Here is a 27,283-nt window from a genome sequence, read left to right as displayed (position 1 = left end):
CCGAGATTGATCATTCCTCGGCCCACAATCAACTGATCAGAAGTCAGATCGGCGCAAGATCTACAATCTATAACAAAACCTCGTTTGGGCTACCGGCAGCGAGTTGGCATGCCCGCGCACACGTCACCACTCCAGAAGGACACATGTAAGCCAAAGAAGCCCTCGGCCTAGTGACACGCAGCCGAGATGATTTTTGAGCGAACAAATGCCTATCCCTATAAAATATCAAAAAAATGGATCCCTTAGTGGAAGCCTTCCATATATATATATATATATATATATATATATATATATATATATATATATATATATAAGCATTAATGATTTACACCAATCTGCAAGTATATATTTATTTGCTCGGATCATACGGCAGCCAGCATCACTTGCCGACACATCACTAGCAAGCATCTAATGCTCTAGCTCTGTCTAATGCGATTCTGCATGATCACATGTGCCTAACTATCATACAAAACAATTCTACTAGCCAATACATTATGTTCTCTTTATCTCCTCATTTGAAAGCATGCAGTTTTGTCAAAACTACTGATTACAACACTCTTTGAGACATGGAAAGAGTTATTTGATCAATGCCATTGTCTCCAGACATTCACGGATTCACCTGCATATTGACCATGCCATACTATAATACAAATGACATGCATTTGTCTACAGACATTTATCCAACGATGGCAGCACCGTACCTATTAACTCTCAACACAGATGGATATATATATTTGAGACTGGGATATGCATATTTACTCTCTTAGCCTACCAAGTAGCAATACGATCATTTGACATGATAAGTCTTGCCCACAATCTTGAATTATGTGGGAACATTGCTGATATCGGCATCCTACAATTATCTTCCTCAACACCAAATTGAGTTATACACAGCCCTCCATAATTGTCAGTTGCTGCCATGTCCTCATGCTCATCAAAAGCCAAGCTGCTTCCTTTATTATGTCCCCTTGTAGTTAAATCAGGCCAATTTGGTGTTTCAGCTATTCTTCTGGCCGGTTCGTGTCTTTTAGGCAGGTTCCAAGATGTATTCTTTCGGTTCCCGAAATCTAGGGTAAGCGGGCTAACGTTGACGGAATATGGCGGCAGGATGTGGACTGGAAGAACTCGAACTGGGAAGGGAACCTATAACTTCTTCTGGTGGCTAGTTCGGTATTTTCCCGGCAGGTTCTGGGGGTGGTGCCCCTGTTCTGGACTCCTGATATGGAGGGCTTCAAGGTGTGCGGCGAGAGCCGAAAGGGTTTCAAGGTTTTGTATTCGGATTTAGGGTTTTGGCTATTACGTTTTAGGGTTAGGGTGTTGTGTTGATAACGTGTTTATGGAAAACTGAAATTGGGAGAGAATTGAGTCGTACTTTGATGATAATAGGGGCCTATTTATATAGAGGATTACAAGACATAGAATTAGAGTTGTACAAGAAAAGATAATCGTACAATTAATCTGATATCTATGAATATCTCCGAGAATATCTCTAATTCAAAACTCTATTACAACTAGGTCAAGTAACCTAGAGTTTGGGCCAGACACATATTCTTTTACTTGAACACGATCGTCATTTTTTCTATATTATTTTGTCCATCGTGATTTTTTTATTGATTGGGTTTTGATTATAGCACTAGCTAGCTGCACTTTAATATCAGATGATTCACATCCCTTTTTCTATATTTCCAATGAATCATATTCATGCATGTATCCTTGTTGGTAAATAGTCAATCTGTTGGTTATCTAAATAATATAATTATCAAAATATGAAAATCTAACTCACCAATTTTCTAAACAAAAGCTAATGACATAGCATATGCCACCTCATTTGGTATTAAGATTTTGTAATACTTTTTGGATCTGTAGCACCACTCGTGGTGTTTTTTTTTTTTTTTTTTTTTTGAATAAAGGGCTGGTGCGGGTGCCCTCAAGCCTTGATTAATAAAACCGTTGAATATAAGGGGGGGGGGACATTGAGCCTAAACCCCTTATTACAATAGGCCCTTAGAGTACATCCTGAAATAATATCAGAAATCTCTACTAAACAATTGTATTCAAATACGCACCAACTAGCAAAAAACGCACTCCAGACGGTTCTATTTGCTTCCCAGCAGTGACACAACGGAAAGATAACTCGATTTGCAACTCGAATATAGCATAGCATAATATCCATTCTCACAGCTTTCCCATCATGTTGCCATTGGAAAATATATCCAGTGACACCAAGTTTCACCCTGCCACTAGGAGGAAGCGACCATTTGACCAAGCAAGGAACTCGCCGCCTACCAAGAGCAGACAAGGCACTTTGAGTGCACACACAGGCACAAAGCCCGACTAACCCTATACAATAGATGCAGGGACTTATTATGCGCCAAAGATGCAACAATACTAACCAACTAACATAATGAAAAATAAAAGTAAAACATAAAGCCAAACCAGCCCAGGTTGGGCCCAAAAGAGCCCAAGCCTCAACACAGACAACAAGGGAATCGCACGCAGCCATCCAAGCCAGTCACCATTCACCATGGACTGCCATCGGCAGAACACCACCAGCGCAGCCTCGCTTGAAACGCCGGACCACCACCACCACCATGCCGGAATCACCCTTGAGCCATGGATCCATGCTACCCTCGCCAATCAGCTTCTTCCCCAGATCAGATCCAAAAGATCCGACCAAATCAGTACAAAAAGATTAGAGAGACGTCGCGCTGCCACGGGTACTCCACCACCCAGCAGCCTCTGATACGCTCAAAGCAAGCATATAATTTAACCCTATAAATATCATTAGTAGTATAAGCAAGTAGGGATCGTTCTATTCCGGGGATTGAGGGTACACCTGTCAATGTAAGACAATTTAAACAATTAAAATAAAAACAAAGTATAATATTTACACATATAAACACTATTCACAAAATTAGGGGGGTTTTAGGTTTTGGTTTTCGAAAATTAAAAGAAAGAATAAAACTAAGTTTATAATTGAATTCGAATGAACCCTACATTGTTCTTCCAAGTCATGTGAAAGGAGTTGATCATGTGAAACGTTAGAAAGCAAACGATTTCCCATATTTTACTTTCAACGCTAATTAATCTAAGTGAAAGCACAAAGACTAATCCTATCAAACATGCATTCAAGCTCTAAAAAGCTAGACAATCATACATATTCAACACATGAAACACATAGAAAGGCTATCAACTCAAGTGTACAACTTAGTATGAAAAAGTCCACCTAATTGCAATCCTTTTCAATTGAATTCGATTTTTGTCCAAAACCTTTACTACTTTCGATTTAAGTTCATAACACAAAAAGTTGAATCATGTTCTTAAATCTAGCACCACTCATACATAAACCCTAAAAGTTTCGAACCAATTAAGATTAACATATAAGAGATATCAATTAAGCAAATTCAATCGAACAATCACACATAAGCAACGTTGGAATCACAAAATAAGAATCAAAATCTTCATTCAATCATAAAATTTCAGAATTTAAACCTTGTTCAAACATCAATGTTAACTAGAACAATCTCTAACGAAATCAAATAAGGGAAATCAAAAGTGATTACAAGAAAGAAGGTTGAATTACACCGTGAATGGAGATGGTGATGAAGAACTCGAATGATGAACTAATGAAACTTGAAAGCAAGCTTCAAACTTCACGGCCTCAAGGTGGAATGGTGGAGATGAACACGGCTTCTTCTTGCTTCTTCCTTCCTTGCTTGAAAATGCAGAAGATGAACTAGAGAATGGAGAGAGCTTTCGCGTATGAAGTAATTTCTGAATTAGGGGGAGTTCTTTAGACGTCTAGGGTGTAGAATATATAGGGGACGGCAAAACTTGGTCTCCAAGCCGTGGATTTTCTGTTTATTTTCCAAGGAATTAAATTAATAATTCCACATAGCTTCCACCAATGAGAAATTGCCAAGTAAGCCCTAGTGTGTCATCCAACCAATCACAAAACTCTAAGATGATTCCCTAATATATTCTTGCCGAATTTCCTTGAATATATTTCTGATTTTCTTCTCTTATTTCGGCCAAAATATCCTTAGGGTTTCTAGGAATGAATCTAGACGCCTTTTGGTTCGTTTCTTGATGTCCACACTTTTTCTTTCCATAAACTCCACCCTAGAAAATCTCTTGGCGTAATATTTTATTTTCTTCTTGATTTTCACGCCAACTTTCTCTCCTCCCTTGGTATTTCACGACAAAGCATCCCTAGGGTTTACTTCTTGCGTCACAAACCCTAATTTCATGGGCTTTCATGGGCCTTGATCCATTTTGCCGAAAATCCAAGTCAATCCATAGAGTTCTTGGACTTTATTGCTTCAACTTCAAGCCTTTTCATCCTCCAACATCAAGACACTTCATTTTTTTCATTTCTTTTTCATGGTTGCGTTGGAAACTTGCTTGGGAAGCTTTCCTCCATTTCGCAGGGTTTCCTAGTTGGAACAGGAAAACTTATTTCTTCATTTCTGCTCAATTGTGTGGCCCTTTTCATCTCATATTTGCTCGTCTTGACGTTCGCAAGCTCCTCTCTCCATTCGTGAGTTCATTTCCACTTTTTAGCTCGGAGGTCCTGAAAATAGAAACTATCACTAAAAATAGAAACTTTCCTAAAACGAAAAATAGAAACTTTCTAAAAATGAAAAATAGAAACTTACTAAAAGTAAAAAAATAGAAACTTTCTTAAACTGAAAATGGAAACTTGCCAAAAATGAGAAATGGAAACTTTCTTCAATAAGGAACTTTCCCAATCAAAGAATGGAAACTTTTCCAAAACAGGGATTTTTCAAGGAAATGGCGCAGAAAATGTAGGGAAAAACAGTTAAAACGTCGCATTAAAATGCTCCTATCAGCCTCCGAAGTCGTGCCGCCAAGACTCTCCGCCGACGAGACCACTGATGAAAATACCAAAACCCAACAGCCGTCATAATTTCCCCCTGCCTCACCCTGCAAACCACCACCAGAGACCCCTCGAAACTGACAACGATGTCAATCGAGAGATCTGGCTCTCTCCAGACCCATATAGGGCCGACAAGGCCCGTCCGACGACGGCAGGACAGCACGCCGCCGGACAGGAATGAAACTCACTTTTTGTCTCCCTTCATTCTCTCCCCTGAATCCTCGTGATGTTTTATATTAGATGATAAATTGACTAATCATAACTTTTAGAACAAAAAAAGGAAACTAACTAAAACATAGGAGTAAAGTGATATGTTTTTTTTAAAAAAATTACTGCCATTGATTCCAAAATTCTAAATTAAATAATTTCTCACCCCATTTAATTACAATTTATTTAAGAAAAAAATTAATTAGATGATTTCTAACTTTATTCTTGTATTAAATGGGAAGGCCATGTATAAAAATTTATTGTGTTTATCTAACTATTTATAAATAATTATACAATAATATAAGAAAAATTAGACTATTTTTTTATTTCTTTTAGGGGAAATATCACAAATGGTTACTAAACTATGACATGTTCGACACTTTTGTCACTCAACTTATATTTCATCTATAACTTCAGTCACTTAGTTTATTTCTATTTATTTTATCTGTTAAAATCTTGTAAATAAGATATTCTGTCAAGGATATTTTGGTCAAATTTTAAAAAGTTACTCTCTTTTTTTTTTTTCGCCCTTTTTCTTTTCCTTAATTGTTTCTCTCTCCCCGTCTCTTTGATCTGCCATGATCAATGAATCAAATTCCAGATCCAAATAATCCAAAAACTCAACCAAAATCAAGTTGCTGATTTGGTAGCTTCGCTATCTGCGCCGAAAATTCAGAGAGAGTATGGAAGGCAAGGTGAAGAGGTCTTACCGTCTTAGTCCCTGTAACTATGGCCGAGATGGTGATCTGGGTTGTTGTGAATTGTGGTTAGTTATAATTACTCATCTACTTTATCTTTTTGTTGGGAGAGATAAGAAGAGGTCTGGAGAGCTTGTGGAGAGAGGGGGTGAAAATCAATCATATCAGCCATGATAGCTATGGCATGAGAGAGAGGGTGAGTGCAGAAAGAAGGGGAAAAAATGAAAAGAAGAAGAAATCAAGAAATATAGACGAAGATGATGGAAGTTGATCCAAATTCAAGCCCAGATTAAGGCAATGAACAAGAAATGAACTAACCCTCTTAATTCATTGAGTTTTTTCTGTTCAAATGGAGAGAAGAGGAATGAGGTAAAAGCTAAAGAGAAATTTTCCGAAAAAGCTGCAAAGAAGATGGTAAGGATTTGTGCAAAATTTTATTGTATTTTATTTTATTAAATAAAAAATAGTAATTAGATGAAAGCACCCTCGACTTAACATCTAAATTTAAGGCAATGACTAAAGTGATAAAAGGTATATAGGTTGAGTGACTAAAGTGATATATTTAGAAGTTGAGTGACTAAAGTGTCGAACATGTCATAATTCAGTGACCATTTGTGATATTTACCTTTTCTTTTAATACATAAATGTATGTTCTGGTCATTTAACTTACCTATAAAATCTGATTTGTAATATAAAATAATATAGATGTGTATTAAGTAGCTAGGGGTGTGTATTTAAAATTTCTCTACATTGTATTGTTTGAGACTTGATGACCTTTCATATAGGTATAAATTATATGTTTAAATAGTTTTAAATGTATGATGTTTGATATATTTGTTTTCCTGGAGTAGATTTGAGGAATTTGAAATTCAAATTTAAAGATTTAAACTGAAAACAAAAACTCCAAATTATGAGATTTTGATTTGTTTCCTTTATTTACCTTCAAGGGTAAAATGAACAAAACAAAGTGATTGGACCGTAATTAACAATAAAAAAAGTAACCAAACTACAATCAAAACTGATGTAGCAAATTGGACCTCAATTAAAATATCTCTAAATTCTATCAAACAAGGAATACTTCGACACAGAAAAGCAGAGCTATTCAGCATGATCGTCTTTATCATATATAAAATAACACCATCTCAATTCTCTATCTTTGCTCAATTTTGACAAAGAAATTAAAGTTGTTCAACTAATTTTGGTATCTAGGTAGTCAATTCCATTATAGAACTTTACAAAGAAATAAAATTGATGGTCAGAAATCAGAGTTACGGTTCAAAAAGTACTAATAGGTGTCGAGTGCACAAGGAGCCAAAGCGATTCTTAGGCAAAACGAAATTCCAGGCCAACCCCAAAAGTATCTCATTTCAGGCAAAACCGCACAAAAAACTCAACAACCGCTTCAGCTCACTAACATGGTTAGGATGATATATTGGTAATGGTAAGCCAATATATGTCCAAAGTGTCCTGAAAATGGCATAAAACAAACATTGTCATCAGAAGAGGTTGACTTATAATATGTTTATTTATTGTTACCTAGTTTTGCAGCATTCTATAGATTAATGAAAGACAAAAAGGGTAAGAAGATAGTTATGCACCTTCGCACTTTCCAAGTTCGGAAGTACCACACGATTCACACTTTCCAAACTCAAGAGGAAGGCCAAGGCTCGGAAAGCATGTCCTACGCTGTGGGTGTTGTGACTGAATAAAATATAGAGACACAATCAATATCACACCAAGAAAACAAAATAACAATTAAACTGGGACTAAATCAATGAACTCGGAGAAAGATTATACCTCTGGTAAATCATTGATTTGATGAATAGTTCATAGCCATTTCAGGCTCTCCTGCCCTATAATGGAGCTTAAAAATGATGATCACAAAAATTGTAATTAGTAAGCAGCAAGTTCAGTACATGAAGAAACAACATCAACTTATCAATATGGTAAAAAAAAAAAAAAATTGGGAAGCAGACTTACTTGTCGACAATACTTTTCCATTCACCAGCACAAAGTCTCTTTTTTAGCAGATCCATGGAATGCACGACTTCTTCATCCGGGTTCACCACCGACAACATCCAATGAGCACTATAGAAAAAGATGTAAATTTTTTTTTTTGATTAAGTCCATTAAATCTATACATAGAAGCTATCAACAAGCAATATAACATGCCTAACATTGTAGTAATACTGATTACATACCCTAAGTTATATGGAACCAAAAATATCTACCCCGGTTTCCCTAACATGTACCGATTTGACATAGACTGTGCCCGTTCAGGGGAATTTCCACACCCAATTATACCGGTGTGTGCAAGGTCGATAAAGCCAACCATATCAAGCATCTTAGACTTCTTTAGGACTCCATAAAGGTAGCTACAAATAATATTGCCATATTAAAGGGCTAAAAAAAAAGGCTTCTAATTATGAAGATTAAGCAGAGTATAGTCAATTACTGAAGATAAGAATAAGGTAATTGAAAACTGATATGTACCTCATGTAAAAAACAATAACTCCTCTAGATACTTCCAGCATGTTAGCCATGCTATAGATATCCCTTTTAAAGATGACGGCTTTCCTCGAATGGCCGAAAATTTTCCCACTAAATGTTGTGTGGATTGTGGCGCCATCCATCAATTCAGTCTTGGCCCACATACACAAGTCCTTTGCTAGTAAGGGCAGATTCGTCGGCAAGTTTTCCAGGTCTTCATTGTCATCATTAAATGAATCTCTGATTCTCTTCTTCGGATTAAAACGCTTTGTTTTCTAATTTTGTAACGATAAGACTACATGTTATCAACCATTTCCAATATTAACATATACTATATATATGAAACAGATTTGCATATTAATTGAAAATCAATAAATAAAAGAAGAAGATGGACTATAAATGAAGAGTTAAATACTGGTTACTTCCTATACTTATAGGGAGTCGACGTTTCAATCCCTGACATTTCAATTTCACCTAAAAACTCCCTAAACTCTCTAATTTCACCCAATTGGTCCTTACCTTCAAAATCTCAATTAAACTGCTGACGTGGCATCTCTTACACAATGAAATGTCTATTATACCCTCACTTTTTTTCTTTTATATTTATTTTTTCCTCTCTTTTTTTTCTTTCTTTTTTTATTTTTTGATTTTACCTCTTCTTCCAGCTCTCTCTCTCTCTCTCTCTCTCTCTCTCTCTCTCTCTCTCTCTCTCTCTCTCTCTCTCTCTCTCTCTCTCTCTCTCTCTCTCTCTCTCTTCCGTTAACCATTGTCAACGACCACCCACCATTGCCACCACCACCATCACAGCCCTCATTCCTCTCGCCGGCGCTTCTGCCCCACCACCTCCTCCACACTTTTCAATACCTCCTCGGATCCGCCCACATATCGGCGGGTTTCGGGTCCAAATCGAGAAGGATTTCGGCGGCCGGAGTGGAGATAACCGGAAGCTGGGTGCATATTTTAGATCAAGCGTGTGAACTTCCACCTCAATCTCTTCATCTTGATAAGTTCTCGTCGGTTTCACAGTTTGAAATCCTTACATGCATAAATACAAAGAGGGTCTCCCATTATTGAATTTCTCTCAACTCCCAACATATACAATCAAAGAAGCCAAATCAAACACAGATTAATTCTTATAATACCAACTAATATCATCTAGTTCTTACCAAATAATCCAAACACTAATCAACAGAACCAGAATCACAAATCATAAAATGTGGACAAACCCAAATGAATTCTAACCAATACTGACAATTCCCAAGCATCAAAATCTAATCCTTTTACTTATTTCTGAACGATCTCTAAGAATCCAAACAGACCTAAACAAAATCTCACCTCTTGATCATCGGTCTCCTCGGTGCACTGAATCCATCGATGACTCGGAGAAGGCTCTCGTCCGCATTGGAAAAGTAGTGAGGGCTTGGAACCTGAGGGCTCAAAGAGGAGGGCTTCCAGTCGGCGAAGCTGGAGTGGTTTATGGCTGTGATGACGGCAGCATAGTGGTTTATGGCCGGAGCCACCAGGAAAAGAAAGGAAACTTGCCGTAAAAACCCAAAAGCTTCCCCCTTTCGATTCTCTGACTTGGATCATCATCTGAACAAATAAACACCATGGATAGATCGGCGAGGTCGAGAGGAAGACTCTGATATAGGTGTGGCACTGCGATTTGGCCGGAACTGGAAAACCCGCCGGCGAACCTAGAAATTTTCGGGCTTCCTCTTGCTGCAGTCACCTGTATTTTGGAGCAGAGACTACAGGGATACACATCGTGCCGCCGAGACGAGTTGACCAGACATATCCGACGTCCATCCGTGGCCATCCCACCATCCATCCATCATCCCCGTCATGCCGGCAAGCACCACCACCCCTATTTATCTGACTCAAGTTTATCAGAACGTCAGATGGAGGAGGCTAGTTTTTTAAATTGGGCTGAGGTTTCTGGCTTGACTAGGTCTGTTGGGGTTTGCAGCTCCGCCTCTTGGGCTGCTGCTGTGGCTGCTTCTTCTTTGGAAGCAGAAGGAGAGAGAGAGAGAGAGAGAGAGAGAGAGAGAGAGAGAGAGAGAGAGAGAGAGAGAGAGAGAGAGAGAGAGAGAGAGAGAGAGAGAGAGAGCTGGAAGAAGAAGGGGTGAAAAGAAAAGAAAAAATAAAGAGAAAAATAAATAAATAATAAAAAAAGAGTAAGTAAGGGTATAATCATCATTTTAGTGTGAAATGTATGCCACGTCAGCAAGATAACCGAGGTTTTTGACGCCAGGGACGAATTGAGCGGAAATTGAGAGTTCAGGGACTTTTTAGGTGAAATTCGAAGGTCAGGGAATGAAACGACGAAACCCTATAAGTATAGGGAGTAAACAGTAATTAACTCATAAATGAATTAAGAATGAGTTACTTTCTGCTCAATGGGTTTAGGGGGTGCCTCTAGTGCAGGGGTAACAACCAGCTTTCTTGGCCAAGTAACACAAGTCCCAATGGCGTCTCCGACAGTGACTATGTCAGCATCCTTCACTGGAAATGGTAGCAAGGCATCATGCACAATGGTTTCAATGACTGAGACGCGCACATTGTCCTCTCCCAATGGAACCCCCTGGATCTTCTGATTGCCTACCTCAATATTAACTTGAATGATGGTACCATATGTAACAATATTCTCGACCCTGTCTATTGCCAGTCCGCACTCGTTCCCATCAACCAGCTCCTATGTCAAACAATGAGCAGTTAATCATTCACTATATTAATTCCACATTTAGCGATGTTATTCTAGTTTCAGATAAAGACAGTCAAAGCAAAATGAAGTTAAGGAAAATAGAGATAAATTAAGGCAAGAAAGGTGCTTACATTGTCATCATTGAAAGAATTTTTTTAAGATATGTGGACTCTAACCTCCTCTTCAATTATAGAAGTCAGTTTCTGCTTTGGTTGATTTGTAGCCATTTGCTGGTCCTCTTGAACAAATATCGTCTCGTCAGCTAAAACCAACTTCTTCTTCACTGTTTTGGCCTCACCCTCCACAATGTCAATCATAATCTTCTCAGCTGGTAGGGAACAGCTCCCTTGGCCTGAACCATGTTCATGAAGTGGCGTCAATTATTTTGGTGACTCTAATGGCACCTCCTTCCCATCAATTTTTGCTTCCAACCTCCCAATCTTGGTTGTCCAATATGCTCTTTCCTCAGCAACTTGTCTATCTCTCTCTTGTTCCCATGCAACTCTTTCCTTAGCGAGTATACTTTCCTTCTCCTACTCCAAAATCAACTTCACACTCTTCCTCACAGTCTCTTCCACACTTTTCTTTCTGCTTTTTGGGAGGTTAAAGTATGAAGCTGGTTTGGTGAAACCACCAATGCCTTGTACCCTCCCAGGATGCTCTGGCTTCCCCAATGCTAAGGTGAGCACATCATCCGAACCATCTGTTGTAAGCTCTTTGTCAGACTCCTTTTTCTTTAACCTTTCTTGGTACAAATATATGTATATAAGCTCATTTATTAAGTAATTCACATATGAAGGACAAATATGTGTGTGTGTGTGTGTGTGTGTGTGTGTACACACACCAAATCAGCTAGCGAAGTTTTAGATAAAGACTTACAATTCTTTTTGTCGTCTTATCCACCTCAGGTTCTTTGAAGCAGCCATTCTTATCTTGCCGTGCCTTCACCCACATCATCGCACGATCCAGTTTCTCTAAGGGGATTGACTCGGACTATAACAAATGAAAAATATATTAGAATTGGTAACCACAAGTTCTATTCACAAAGTTCAATAAGTATCATCCAAAAACTAACCAGTTTGGCTTCTAAGTTAGCATATCATTTACGTGCCATACGATGAGGGTACCGATTTTCCTTTCTTTTTTCTATTTGTGCATCACGCAGTTCCTACAAACTAAAGCATATTTAGGCACTACATTGCATTGAACTTATACAAACCACCGATAAAATGAAACCAATACATGAACTAAGTTTCCAACAGCTAACAAACCTTAAATTTTTCTAAAATCATGTCAGCGACAAAGATATCCCAATCAGCCTTCTTAACACATCGATAATCATCCGGTGGATTTTCTAGCAATTCAGGGGTATCCATATAAGGGATAATGTACTTGTTGGTAAATTTGCTCTTGAATTCCCTCCATTTATTTGTAGCAGAGGTAATCACCAGCTTCTTACATTCTTTAGGGATCACATATGCATCCTACGTATAAGAAAAAGAAGATTAGTTTACATCGGAAATAAGTGTGACTGAAAGTGATAAGGATTGCAATATGTTGTAAGATTTAGTTTAAATACCTGAATAGATTCTCAGATTTTCTGTTTTTCATTAGGGTCCACCTCTCTCTAATCACCAGTGACAATCGGATCTTTGTACGTGCTAAGACCCCAATGTAAGACTGCATTTCTTTTGCTGCCTTACCATAAGGTTCCCCCTTATCATTAATCTGTATAGTTAGCTTTCTCCCTTTGATGAGTCACCTTGTAATGCGATTCATTGTCACCATCCCTCGCCTTAGTAGCTTCAAACCACCAGTTGCATCGGGATCTTCCTCATCATCACCATCCTTTGTCTTATTAGACTTAGAACTATTTCCAGAATTGGTCTTTGATACAGATTTGTTTGATACAACCTTTGTCTTCTTCTTCGGGGATCTAGTCTTCTTCTTAGTTTCGACAACCTTCTTCTTCGGGGACACCTCCTTCTTCTTAGCAGACACAACCCTCTTCTTTGGAGACAAAGCTTTAGGTGTGGTTGACGGCCCTGCATCCTTAGAGCTAGTTCTTTTCATTTGCACAGCTTTCATCCTCAAAGCTATCGCTTTAGCGGCTGCTGCTCTATTAGATGGCGCCATGATCTAAAACACACAAGCACATAATCTGTTAGCCACATGATAGGCAACATGACATATATAGGATGCATCACTTACAATTAAAATGACATATTAGTGAAAATCAAACACTTAGGTAATCAAGTAACAACTTAAATCAGCATATATTCCATCAACTAACAGATTAAAGTACAACATCTAAAAGTTACAAATGGAAATGCAGCCTATACTAATATGCATACATAAGCATCAAAATCCTAAACACCATGCTACTCCCATCAGTCACAGGGAAAACTTTAATTGTCAACCCATATTCCTTCATCACCATCTCGCATATGAATGCTAGGTTGATGACCAACTACATCATCAAAAGTTTCAACTGATGGCATTGTCGAAATAAATGCTAGCTGCTCCACTTCTGGGTCTTCGCACTCATCATTAGCCCCTTCATAGTCTTTATCCAGGCACCTCACCACTACTGACCATTCAGCATCGAGGGGGTCTTCAATATAAAAACAACTTGTTTCACATGCTTAGTTAAGACAAACAGATCATTTAAATGCCCTATCCTATTCAGTTTCACCAAAGTAAACCCAAGATCGTCTACTTTGACACCCCTAGAACTCTCTACCCAATCTCATTTAAATAATGGTACCCTAAATTTGTAATAGTCAACCTCCCATATTGTTTTAATCACACCGTAGAAGTCCATATCATCAGTTCTGGGCTTTCGATCCTTTGCACTTGCAACTTGCATTGCATCGGCATGTAAAAAATTACCACTGTTCTGAACTGATTTGACATTGTCCTGGGATTTGGTGTTGAAATCAACTCCACTGACATGGTATCCACTAAAGGTTGGCACTTCACGCCTTGGGCTGCCAGCCATCCACCTCATTGTTTCTGAAACATCATTGTCGGGAACACTCATTGCATTTGCAACCTGCTAATTGAATTATACATTAATAAAGTGCACTCATCAAATAATTAAACTCAAAACATTCAAAATCAACATATGAATAAGCATAACTCATATGAACTTACCCTTTCCTTTAACCAATCTCCAAATGTCGCATTATGTTTTTCCCTCAACCACCTCTCGTTTTTCTTGAACTTAGGGAAAGTTAACTCCAACAGTTCCATATGCTCCCCAAGTACAAGGAAAAGAAAACTGATCAATAATATAACTCAAATGAATATATATTATAGGTATTGATATTACAAAGAAAAAACAGTAGCATTGCATAAAGTAATATGTACTTAAAGTATGGCATGACATCTTCAGTGTTCCGCAATACACATAGGTGTGCAAGTCGTAACTCCTTTGCAGAAACGGTCACCATGGTTGCGCCTGATAAAGGCTTGCATCCATTACACAGTCCAGATAAGCTTCTTGATGGAATTCCCACAGTGGTATCATCTTCATGCTGCATACGTTCTGAGCAAAACTCTATAGCCACTTCAACAGTATAATTCTCAGCAATACACCCCTCAGGAAAATGGCCACTTCTCACATACCCTTTGAACACTTTCATATACCTCTCAAACGGGCACATCCATCGAAGAAACACCAGACCACATAACTCTACTTCTCTAACAAGATGGACTGTTAAATGAATCATTACATCGAAAAATGAAGGTGGGAAGAACTTTTCAAGCAAGCAAACTGTATCAATAAGGTCAGCTTGCATCTGTTGAAGTTTTGAAACATCTATCACCTTACTACAAATTGCCTTGAAGAATAGACAGAACCGAATAATAGCATACCTAACCGGCTTTTCTAAAACTGATCGTAATGCCACATGGAGAAGAATCTGCATAATCGTGTGGCAATCTTGTGATTTAAGACCTACGAGTCTCAAAGCTTCCATTGAAACCAGATTCCTTATGTTTGAGCAGAAGTGCACAAGAACTGTCATGTTGAAAAAGGAAGAGCATAATATTTTCTTCTCATCTAACAGCAAGTTCCAACTCGCCAAAGGCAACTTGGCCCTTTTCGGACCAGGTGTAGGCTTCAAATCAGTTCTGATGCCCATATCAACCATGTCCAAACAAGAAGCAACTCCATCCTTGGTCTTCCTGAGAATGTTCAATAGGGTACCAAGAATAGCATCGCAGCAATTCTTCTCAATGTGCATCACATCGAGAATGTGTCTCACTGGAAGATGTTTCCAATAATCAAGTTCAAAGGAAACTGATTTTTTTTTTTCCAGCAAGGTCTGTTTTTCGCTTCAACACCCTTATAAGGGGGAGAAGGTTTTTTTTTTTTTTTCCCAAATGGTATGTTCAGACCTTCAACTCTTGACAACATCTCCTCTCCACTTAATGGTGAAGGAGCGACATCTTCCTCTATGGTATTGTCAAAAGCTGGAGCCTGCCTTCGATATGGATGATGTCTTGGCAAAAATCTGCCATGTCTCATGAATGTCATTTTGTTACTATGCTTCAACCTGTATGGTCGGGTTTCATTAACACAAACTGGACAAGCATTGTATCCTTTGGTAATGCTGCCCGAGAGGTTCCCATATGCGGGAAAGTCGTTAATAGTCCAAAATAGGACTGCCTTCAGTTTGAAGGACTCTCCTTTAAGGGCATCATACACTTCAACCCCATCCCACAGTAGTTTCAAATCATCTATCAAAGGCTACAAATAAACGTCAATATCATTTCCCGGCTGTTTGGGTCCAGATATTAACAATGTTAACATCATGTGCTTCCTCTTCATGCATAGCCAAGGAGGAAGGTTATATGTAACAAGAATAACAGGCCAGCAAAAGTATCGGCTACTTAATGAACTATGGGGATTAAACCCATCTGAGGAAAGGGCTAGCCTAAGGTTCCTCGGTTCTCTACAAATTCTGGCCACTTTGTGTCAACTAACTTCCAAGTCGGGGAATATGCTGGATGCCTCATCATTCCATCTGTTTTCCTATCATTGGCATGCCAAGTCAAATCCTTAGCTATCTTGGTCGATTGGAACATCTGTTTGAATCTCGGGATTGGTAGGAAGTACCACAAGACCTATTCCCAAGCCCCCCTTCCTTATTAGTATTGTCTCTGCCCAATTTTTAACGTGATTCACCACAGGTTGGATAACTTGTTGCTTCTGCATGCTGCCCTCTATAAAAGATGCAGTCATTTGGACAAGCATGAATCCTTTCATAGCCCATGCCCAATGTAGCAAGTGTTTTCTTAGCCTCATATACAGACCCAGGTACTTCATTCCCTTCAGGAAGCAACATGCCAATCATGATTAGCATGTCAGAATAACAAGAGTCTGTCATTCCGTGTTTTGCCTTCAAATTGAATGTTTGTGTCAAACCGTTTAACTTTGTAGTCTTAGTACAACCCGGATACAAAAGCTTATCTCCATCCTCTACAAACCTAAGAAACTCATTCGAGTCACTCGAAATCTCATCATCTTCATCCCCGATCTCAAAATCAGCACCCATATCTACTGTTTCTTATTCACCTAATATATCGGCATTCATGGTAGAAGGTTCTCCATGCCATTTCCATTGCTTATATCTAACAGCAATACCATTAAAGTATATATGGTCCTTGATCACTCCAATAGAAAATTCATCATTGTTACAACACTTCAAACAAGGACAGCATATTTTTGATATGTCGCTTGCATTTGCCAAAGCGAACTTAAGAAAGTCTTCAAGTCGTATCTTAAACTTCAATGATCTTCTATCAGCATGCATCCATGATTTATCCATCTTATATATAAACACATTATACAATTAGGAACTATATTATCACCTAGGATCAGAAAGCTTAAAAATGTACATATCACTATTAAACAACTTCACCACACTTATATACACACACACAGATATATAGAAGCAACATTAATTCATAAACATACAGCAAAGCTTAATTTAACATTCGAATGTAGCTACTCCATGACAAACATGAGCATCAATATAACAGAAAATTCCAATAACTCGTGAGCCTAACTCTTGTAGAAAATAGTTCACTCCATGAAAAACATTCAATTCTATAACACAAAATGAAACATGCTAAACCAGAACTATAAAATTTCAATAATTCATGTGCTTCTAGAACAGAAAGTTCACAAAAATAAAATGAAGAACGAACTCTGTGATGATCATAAATGCTTACCTCAATTTGTTTAAGTCAGAGCTAAGCCAATCATCCGCTTCCAATGCTTCCCTAATGAGCCTAACTCCAAGCTTTTACTACATAGCACCAACAGCAAAAAAAAACATGATCAGCAGTATGTAGCATACAAGTTCAGATTGCACAAATAGAACAGGACAAAAAATGATGGATGTAACAGAATAGCTTAAGGGAAATATATATTTCTATTTGGAAATGCGTATGAAAGGGAGAGCCAACTAGAAATTTTAAACATAGACCTTCGACCATGATTAAAAGACTCCAATCTAGTGCATAGTAACGTAAAAGTAGATATAAGCATATATTAAACAAGTATCAAAAGCACCTTAAAATAAGACCCACATAAAGCAAGAACTCCTGCCCCTATATCCTACGAAATCATGTCATATATATATATATATATATATATATATATATATACATATATTAATAGTTAAGTGTCAAAAATACAAACCAAAATTCAGTTATAGAGTTAAACCTAAAACTGCTTACCAAACACCAAGTCTTGCACTTCCGAATTGCAGGTAATACAGATTGACTATTACTGAAGACTGATCATCTCTTACCCATCTCACATGACAATAAAAGAAGAATCAAAACCAAATAAACAACATTACACCTTTCCAAAAATAAGCTGAAACTCCAATTCATTATAAACAAGGCAAATAATCAAATTTCTATTTGGATATGCGTATCAAAGGGAGAGCCAACCAGAAATTTAAAACCATAGACCTTCAACCATGACCATTTTTTTAGCATAATTCTAAAACTTGATACCCAATTTGTTAATTCCACTAGTGGAGATATATATATATATATATACACACACACACACACACAAACACTTAGAGCATGTGTCCAGTACCATAATTAATGGTAAACCAGGTTTATTGGGATTCCACTTATAATAGAAGCACAACCAGCCATTCAAATTATGATTAATTCATATATACCTTTATAACAATTGACCACAACCTAATCTTGCAAGATCTTTAACATTTCGGACTTTGGAGAGGCTAAAAACTCATCTGAGTGCAGAACCCATTTCTTCTTCACTCCTCTCCTTGACCAGAAATCCTACATAACCCAATTAACAATCATATATATACTTAACAAACATTTAATTCAGTCAAAAGCTATAAACCCAGAACCAAAAGATAAACACCCAACCCAATTTCAAGAACAACAATAAATTTTCAGCAAATTTCAAACACCCAAATCGAAATGAACCCTAAACCATACCCAAATCCATAAAACCAGAAAATATAACACCCAAGTCTATTTTAACCACCACATCTCTAAATTGATATCACAAATCTAATTTCAAAGGAAACCCCAAATCGATATCTCAAGGAAACCCTAAAACCCAACACAAATCAAGGTCGAAATCCTAACACGAAGATTGAGACTTAGCATGCAACAACAGTATACTTTGTAAAATCGGATCGAAGAACTCCACCAACAGTGTCTTCTTGACCTAGGTTGGGGAGAGGTTGATCGATGAGACTCTTCTTGTAAAAAACCTAGATCGGGGAGAGAAGAACCATAATTGGGAAAGGGAAAGAATGTTGCTGATCGGGGGAGAAGAACCAGAATGGGAGCTGCAATTGCTTAATTGGGGTCTAGCTCGCGGAGAAGGAAAGAAGGCTTCTGTTGTTTTAACCAAGTGTTTAGAAAACTCGGGGTCTAGCTCAATTAAGTTTTAGTTCAGCCAAAAATATTTTTTTTGTCCAGACAAGGAGAAATAATTTCTCCATTTACTCAGCCAACAGAATTCTGTTGTCTGAATTTTCTAAATTACACAAACTTGAAAAAGTTGAACTGGTATTGATTTTCATACCATTCAGACAACAGAAATAGTTAAAACTATTGTCTGAAGATGTTGAAAAAAATCAGACAACAAAAAAAAACGTCTTTTGTCGTCTGAGGGGTATGGTATGAAGTATTTTTTGGCATAGTGCACTCCGATAGCATGCGTATCTTTTACCAACATTTTAGCTGTGGTAATGGCTGCTCCCTTTGTCGTGAGATCATATTGACCAAGAAATTTGTTGATCTGAGACCAAATTCTGGCTAGTTGGCATTTTTCAGATACTGATCAGAACCCTACCTTAAAAATTAGCATTCTCTTTGTACATTAGCGAGGAGATAGTTCAGTAATTGAAGCCTCATTAACAGATTTTTGGACAGAACTACTGCTTTGAGCTTGATCCAATTCTACAGCCTTTGAAAAGTCGGATGCACCCATAAAAAATGCTGGCTGTGAGGGTACTGGAAGAGAGAGAGAGTTGCCGGTGAGCATGAGAATAACTGAAGTCATAGTTGGCCTATCAGCTATATTTTGTTGCACGCATAACAATCCAATGTTGATGCATCTCATCATCTCAGTTCTTGAACCAGAACTCAAGATGGGATCTATTATATTTGAAGCCGTATCTGCTCTCCAATTTCTCCATGCCTGAATGAATTGGAAATTACATAAACAAATTAGGCTCTGAATACTTTTTCTTTCTCTAGTTGCATCTAATACAGTTACTAGTTCGTAGAGAAACATAGAAGTACAAGTTTCTATTACACTTACATAGCTTAGAAGATCCTCCACATTTCCTCTATTACGAAAAGAACTATTCTTTTGTCCACTTACTATCTCCAAAACTAAGACACCAAAGCTAAAGACATCAGACTTAACCGAAAATTGTCCACGCATCACATACTCTGGAGCCATATATCCGCTGCATTGATACAACAAAAAAGTCAATACTGCCTCCATGTAAATCTTTTATGGTTATGCTTATCCCAACTTGTTACTTGTTCTTTACATGCACTAGTGGTATTAGCAGGATCTTTCTATCAATATATTCAATGTACAATTGAGTTTGGAGTATCTTTAGTATTGCACAAATACCATTACGTATATACTGTATACATTTCTTGGTGGTAGTACTTACTAAGTTCCCACAACTCGTCTGGTTTCGCCTTGTGATTGATCAAGATCAAACAATCTCGCCATACCAAAATCTGCAACTTTGGGGTTCATGTCTGCATCTAATAGAATGTTGCTAGCTTTGAGATCACGGTGAATGATTTTAAGACGAGAATCTTCATGAAGGTAAAGGAGCCCTCTCGCAATGCCTACTATGATTTTGTAGCGAACATCCCAATCCAAATGTGCGCGCTTGACTTCACCTACATGTTCAAGCAAATGCGAATTTCATAATGAAGTTTGTTGCAATGTTGTACTATTTTGTAAACATCATACATGCAAATAGACTTAATCGAAACACTTTGATAAGAAGACAAACCCTACCAAATATGAATTGATCAAGACTTCCGTTAGGGACAAACTCATAAACAAGAATCTTTTCATTTTTTCCCAGGCAGAAACCAAGAAGCCTAACCAAATTCCTATGTTGAAGCCTGGCCACTAGCGAGACCTCAGTTTTGAATTCTAAATCTCCTTGTGCAGAATCCCTCGAAAGCCTTTTAACCGCTATGTCCTTATCATCGGGGAGTATACCCTGCATAAAAAGGGAATTTGATCATTATCTAATTTTTGAGGCACATAATTGATATGATTTTCACAAATGATGTTGGATTACATACCCTGTAAACAATACCAAACCCTCCCCGTCCAAGTTTATTTGCTTCCGAAAAGTTATTTGTGGCAGCTCTAATGGAGCGAAAGTCGAATTGCAAAGCTTCCGCAGATTTGATTTCTTCTGCTCTTTCTTAATGGGAAGAAAAATAAGAGAAAATATTAAATCCGTTACATGTTTTGAAGGAGTTCTAACCATATACCTCACATACAGTTATCTCAATTACCTTCAATTCTTTTCCTTTTATACTTCACTCTCAGATAGATGCAGATGGACATAATTAGAATCAAGAAGGAAACAACCGTTGCCATAGCAATAATGATGACGGTCCCTGCAGATGTGCTGCTCTTCTTCTTTCCTGCAATAATCAAAAATCGATGTTCTGATCTGCTCAAAGCATTCTGGGGCTGACTTTTCATTAGTTGATACTTGTTAAATATCTACTCGCTAGACGCCATGTATAAAAGAAAGGACTAGATATGTATGATCATCTATTACCCGTGCAAAAGTCACCAATGTTATCAAAGCTGAATCTGAATTTTCAGTTAATGAGTTAGTCTGTGCGGTATTCATCCATTGAGAGTTGGGAATCTAACAAGTAACAACATGATCTCCAAAAGTAGCCCGAACAAAGTGCCCCTAAAACATTTTTTTTTTTTAAATGTACGTGCCCTTTGTTAAGAATTTCCTCCAAGAGGCTACCGTGGCTTACTTCCTGTACAAATAAAGTTCTGGTGATATTAGGGTAGGGTCTGCGCTTTTTCATCTTGTGGTTGAGCCACTTAGCAGGGTCGTCGCGCAAGAGACCTTCCAGTGTTAAAAACTTTTCTGGTAGTTTCGAGAGCACCGCAAATAAAGGAAACAGCGAAAGGCAGTTAACACTTTGGTTTTTCTTTGCTTTTCCGACGGTTCCTCTACGCCGGCGTTGGCTTCCGCCATCGTCTGTGTGGCTTGGGTGCAGCCGGAAAGGCCGATATGTTTCTCCAGTCGTTTAGGTAGGTTGGTGGCCAATGTTGGTCGTGTTCTTCTTCTTCTTCTTCTCGGATTATAGCTGGTCGCGGCGCGGCAGTGGGATCCGGCTCCTCTAAAGTGAGGAGCCTATGAATTTACTTCAATTTCATAAAATCTGGACTCTGTCTAATCTAAGGGTCTTGAAAATTGACACGTCACTCTTCCACAATTTTTTTTTTAAATAGGTGTAACTGCCGTTAACTCCAGTAAAAAAAACAAACAAGAAGAAGAAGAATAAGAAGAAGAAGAAATAGAGTTAAACCCCTCACGATGTGTCTATGCGTAGTCCTAACCCCAAATTCACTTGTTGGGTTGCTGCCTTCTAACCATGTCGGATGGATTGTTCATTTAACTGCAATTCATCCTTCCTTCATTTTTTCACGTATTTATACTCTAAGAAATGTGGGTTGGTTTATAAAGCTATAGAACTCAACAATACCATGATATTGACAGGAATTTTCTTCAACTGCTTAAGCAATAGCAATCAAATTGTTTTGTAGGGGTAGCTATAACCCCTGCCACAGACCCGCAGTAGGACCAACCCCATGCAGCTGCTCGCAGTTGACAGAGGGTTCTTCATATCTTAGTGCTTCAAGGGTCAATTGCATTGCTATAAGGTCAAATTGTACTGTGTTCTTAATCCTATTATATATAAGTTGAACCTAATACAAACATGCGGTGCAATTGGTAACATGGTTGAACTCAAACATGGGAAGCTGAAGGGCTTAGGGCCACAATTGGTAAACAACGTTAATTCAATCTTTGAAAACCTAAACTTGTGAAATCAATAACTTAGTTAGAGGCAAATACATTAATACGTGGTCAGCATCGTATTTCTAGCATCGTATCTCTCCAATTCCCCATCAATTTCTAGCATCGTCGGATCAGTTGATTTCTTTTTTGATGTGAATTTGGGTTGGGATTACGTTGAGAAGAAAGATAGTACGTGGTCTAACTCTTTTTTTTTTTCCTAGAGTTAACAGTAGTTAACAACAGTTAAAAAAAAAATTGTAGAAGAGTGACGTGTCAACTTTTAGGACTCTTAGATTAGATAGAGAGTTCAGATTTTATGAAATTGAAGTAAATTTACAGGTTCCTCACTTTAGAGGAGCCGGATCCGCGGCGGTGATATCAAGATTTGGTTCTCTGATGGAATACTGGTGGATTGGTTTGTGCGGGTTCTCCGGCTAAGTTCTTCATTGTCTGATTTTCTTTAGTTTCTGGCCAGTGGTTCAAGGAGGATATTCTGCTTTTGTCCTCGGGCTGGGAGCAGTGGTGCACAGTCAGTGGGTTGCTCTTGTGGCAGTGGAATGGGTGTTGTGTGATGTTGATGGTTCTGGAAGAATGGCGAGTCAAAGTCAGATTATTGTTGTTTTTCTGGGTCTAGCCTGATCCCCAATATTCACCGTCACCCGTCGGCTCCTTTGGGAAGAGTGGTGATTCGCAATGGCTTGTTTTGGTTTCTATATTAAGGTTTTTATTTTGGTCTTTAGGTAAGTCCCTACTCTTTTGAGTTGGGATTGTTTGGTCTAGTTTAGTGTTTGTGTTATTGATATGGTGTCATTTTCAGAGACCAGTTGTTTTTAATTTCGATGTTTTCTTGTTGTTAATGTAATAGGGAGACGTCTCTACACATACACCGGCGGTTTTGGTATATGGTGTTGGAAGGTGTTACTCTCTTCTTGAGGTTAGCTGCAAGGTTGTATCGACACTTCTGGGAGAGGTATAGGTTACAGTTGAGCCCCTATCGGCTCATGATCTTTGTAATCGTTGGTCTTATATTAGGGATATAAATAGGTCTTATTCTCTAGTTGGAGTGGATGAGATTTACAGTGTCATTCATGTGTTGTAATATTTTGGTTTAATGGAATTTTTTCTATACTCCAAAAAAAAAAAACACCTAAGTAGGTCGTTGGACCACTAAGCATGTGTTCCACGTGTTGTTTTTAGGGGTGGGCATAATGCACCGCAAATGAGGTACCGCACCATTTCACACCATAACAAGCGGGTTGGTGACCGCACTGGAACAAAGCGATGTGACTCCACATGAATATGGTGCAGTTGCGGTTCGGGTATGCACCTCCCGTTTTAATTTTTTATTTTATTTTATATTATTTTTAATATATCTTATTTTTCCGATTGGTTACAACTCCAAGCTTATGTAGGCTTGAGTGCACCTAATCAGAAGAAAAAGAAAAAAAAACGACTTCACTTCTTCAGTCACTCACTCTCGCCTCTCTCTATACCAAAACCCTAAATCGACCCTTAATGTAAATCGCCTAGAACGACTTCTCTCTTCACACACAAGTTAGGCCAAATTGGCCCTCATTTTATGGACTTAAAAGAGTAAAAATAATAACTAATTTCAAACCGAAACAGAATTGCACTGCGCCGGAAAATGTGGAAATCGAATTAATTGGTTTAGCACATTTAAAATGTGGTTGCGGTTTCGGTTTGCAAAATGGCCAATCCAAATGAAGCGGTGCGGTTCAGGTTTTGGCCTTAATCCGTATCGCCCCGCACCGCGCTCACCCCTACTTGTTTTTCAGCATTTGCATCACATGAAACGTATGTGATTGGACAGCCGAACCATCCTAACTATTGGCCAAGAATACGTATCAAAAAAAAAAAACTATTGGCCAAGAATATTAGGAAATTAAGAAGAGTTTTCCTAATCCAACACGCTTCCTTTCCAAGGCCAAGGTACTACAGAGTCTATAAATTAAACTAGTCTTCTCTCTCTCTTTTTCTAGTCAACTATGAACTAATCTCTAAAGTCTAAACCGACAATTCTCAAAAAAAAAAAAAAAAAAACAAAAAAAAAAAAAAAAATCAAAATAATTATCTCTTTCGATAAAATCCCATCCTAAATTAAAGTAAATACTACATACAAATCTTTAGCAGCACTCTTACCTCCTGAATTTTTGGTTGCATTGGCTGATGGCGTAGGAGGAGATAGTGCTCGTGGTTCATGATATTTAGCTGGATCATCGGTGGTGTAAACATCATACCTCAAATTACAGCTCGGATTACCAAATCTCGCAGAATCCATCCCATAACAACATTTCTGAAGCTGTCTCAAACCCTCCTCCAAGCAGAAACTGCACTCCTCCTCCTCCAAGTCCGGAATGCACTGTACGATTCCAGATATTGACTGATTGTTGGAATACATAACCCTTTTACTTTCCGTTGCAAACTTTTTCTGAAGACCACCTGCAGCTGCTTGACTTTTCAGTACTCCGATTAACTCCTCCAGCTCAGAATTAAATAAATCGACATCCGACGACAATAGGCTTCTCGTGGTCGATTGATTGTTACTAGGAGAAAGCTCAAAATGAAAGGAGCGGTTTGAGTAGCGTACCATGCAATACTCATTCCATATGATTGCTTCCTTCTGATTTGGACAAGCCCTTGTGAGATTGTATGCCGAGTCTTTGAAGGATTTGAGGGAAGCATCCGGTATAAGATCCGGTCTACAAAGCCCGATGGCATAAACTTTGTCGATGATATCATCGTCTTGGCCAAAAGAGGTGTTGTAGAGGCCATAGCCGTTGCTGCTCTCATTAGTGACGAGGGAGGAGAGAAAGTCGTCGAGGTTTTTCTGATAGACACTACCGGTGGTGTAGTTACCCCTGTTGTTTGAACAAACGAAGTGTAGATCAACGGCTTCAATGATAACGAGTACCAGAAGTTGTATAGAAAGGAAAATTCCAAATCCAAAACTTGAGAAAACCATGGTACCATGCCAATCCCTTGATTTATTGTGTGGCCCGGACCTTAACTATGTAAGTTGGAAAACAACATCACCTCCCATTCTTCCCACTGGTGTATGGGGACCATTATCTTGTCTTCGCCTTTTGTTGTTTATCTTTAACGAAGTCTTAAACAACAAAAGGAAGACTTCGTTAAACACCAGCACGTGTTTCATTCTCCATTAATCTCTCTCTTTTCATAATACCAATGGGACTTGACAATTTTTTAATAGGAAGAATTTCACAAATGGTCACTCAACTATGACTCATTCGATACTTTGGTCACTGAAGTTTCAAATATATTACTTTGGTCACTCAACTATTACGTTATCAATCACTTAAGTCACTTTGTTATTTTTTATTATTTTTTTTAATTAAAAAAATTAACAAAGTGAAGTGATTGACAGTGTAATAGTTAAGTGACCAAAGTGATATATTTGAAACTTCAGTGACCAAAGTGTCGAATGAGTCATAGTTGAGTGACCATTTGTGAAATTTTCTCTTTTTAATATTAAAAGTTGTCACTAATACTAAAATACTAAGATAGTTTGTTTCAGATGAAAGAATAAACAATTATCCACTTTGAAAAGTTTAGAGTCAATTTGTATTTAAATATTCAAATTAATTAAATTTTTATTGACATATATGTATTTAAATTAAATACATGCAGTCACCAAAGATTTGATCGGTGGATTGTTTGAGTATGTGGGACCCACATCGGCAGGCACCATGCATCGTAATGGTGAGTCAATTGGTATTTGTCACGGCAGCAATAGAAACCATCAACAAGTTTGGTAACTCGGCCGTTGCTAATTAACTTGTTATTGGTTGTACCCACCAATCATTGGTGCCCAATAGCCCAACTAACACTATTAGTAATGGTGTCTAAAGCCAACATTTGTAGTAGTGTCAACTGTCAAGTAGAGATTAAATTGAGATCGGACGTATCCTTAAAGGCTTAAAGATTTATGTCAAAATGATTCTTTCATAAGAATAATTTTCATGGCCAGATTCAATAAACCAACCAGTCTGATTTGGAGTTGACCTCAAGTAGAGACACATATTCTTAAATGCTTAAAGAGTTATGTTAAATGGTTCCTTCCCTGCTATCAAGAATAGATTCAGCGGCCGAGAATCAAACCTCAGTGTGGGAGTTCCACACTTGGAGCCTCTTACCAACTCGATCACTTGCGATGATTAACTTTTCAATTTGTTGCTTATGCTTTAATTAGTTTTATTTAAAAATAATAAATAATAAAAAAATAAAACTTTGAAATCATGAATTCTATCAAAATTGTGGGGACTATAACACACGATTTTTGGCCAAAATTTTATTTTCTTATTTCCTTACCAACAATTAAACTCGGCAATCACATAATCATTGTCAATACTATCAGCAAACTCCTTTTCAATATAGAGTGTAAGACCCTGAAAATTCGTTATTAATTTCTTGAAATCTCCTGGAATTAGTAAAGTGTTCGTTAGTAAGTTTTCGTGAGTCGAGGGTAGAGCGGAAATTATTTCAAACAATTATTCGTTGGAATGCTTCGATTCAAGGGTTGACTTTTTATATGTTTAGATTATGTGAAAACTTCCTTCACAAAAGTCGTAGAATGAGTCGATACGAATTCGTGCATAGGTGGAACGTGAAAATCGGAGTTCGT

The 27,283-nt window shown here is 38.0% G+C and overlaps 1 protein-coding gene across 4 annotated transcripts; it reads right to left on the bottom strand.

Annotated features, from left to right (window-relative positions):
• Window positions 1-11,876: 11,876 nt before the first annotated feature.
• Window positions 11,877-25,705, bottom strand: LOC112196056 (putative receptor-like protein kinase At4g00960). 4 transcript variants are annotated; one of them, XR_005805828.1, is made up of 14 exons: window positions 24,781-25,705; window positions 21,083-21,214; window positions 20,864-20,988; window positions 20,568-20,778; window positions 20,209-20,446; window positions 19,842-19,992; window positions 19,371-19,718; window positions 17,753-18,337; window positions 17,586-17,630; window positions 17,243-17,319; window positions 12,579-13,138; window positions 12,271-12,483; window positions 12,075-12,167; window positions 11,877-11,992 (listed from the first exon to the last, which is right to left on the bottom strand). XR_005805828.1 is itself a non-coding variant. In XM_040513888.1 (9 exons), the coding sequence occupies exons 2-8, from the start codon at window positions 25,037-25,039 to the stop codon at window positions 19,398-19,400; spliced, it is 1,437 nt and encodes a 478-aa protein (XP_040369822.1). In that variant the 5' UTR covers window positions 25,040-25,080; window positions 25,229-25,370; the 3' UTR covers window positions 18,128-18,337; window positions 19,371-19,397. The 4 variants fall into 4 exon arrangements, 3 of the variants coding, with proteins under 3 accessions (XP_040369820.1, XP_040369822.1, XP_024192123.1); XM_040513888.1 differs by lacking the exons at window positions 11,877-11,992; window positions 12,075-12,167; window positions 12,271-12,483; ... (1 more) ...; window positions 17,243-17,319; window positions 17,586-17,630 and having other exon boundaries at window positions 18,128-18,337; window positions 24,781-25,080; window positions 25,229-25,370; XM_040513886.1 differs by lacking the exons at window positions 11,877-11,992; window positions 12,075-12,167; window positions 12,271-12,483; ... (1 more) ...; window positions 17,243-17,319; window positions 17,586-17,630 and having other exon boundaries at window positions 18,126-18,337; window positions 20,864-20,979.
• Window positions 25,706-27,283: the final 1,578 nt, after the last annotated feature.

Source organism: Rosa chinensis, chromosome 1 (genome assembly GCF_002994745.2).
Source record: "Rosa chinensis cultivar Old Blush chromosome 1, RchiOBHm-V2, whole genome shotgun sequence".
Lineage (NCBI taxonomy): Eukaryota > Viridiplantae > Streptophyta > Magnoliopsida > Rosales > Rosaceae > Rosa > Rosa chinensis.
This window is presented reverse-complemented; position numbering and strand designations above follow the sequence as displayed.

Excerpts from the sequence above, each read along its gene's own strand:
- LOC112196056 (XM_024336355.2), bottom strand. The coding sequence starts at position 25,603 with ATGGTTTTCTCAAGTTTTGGATTTGGAATTTTCCTTTCTATACAACTT. Across the intron at positions 20,989-21,082 it reads TAAAAGGAAAAGAATTGAAG|AAAGAGCAGAAGAAATCAAA; the intron begins GTAATTGAGATA and ends CTTCCCATTAAG. Across the intron at positions 19,993-20,208 it reads AGACGAGTTGTGGGAACTTA|CGGATATATGGCTCCAGAGT; the intron begins GTAAGTACTACC and ends GTATCAATGCAG.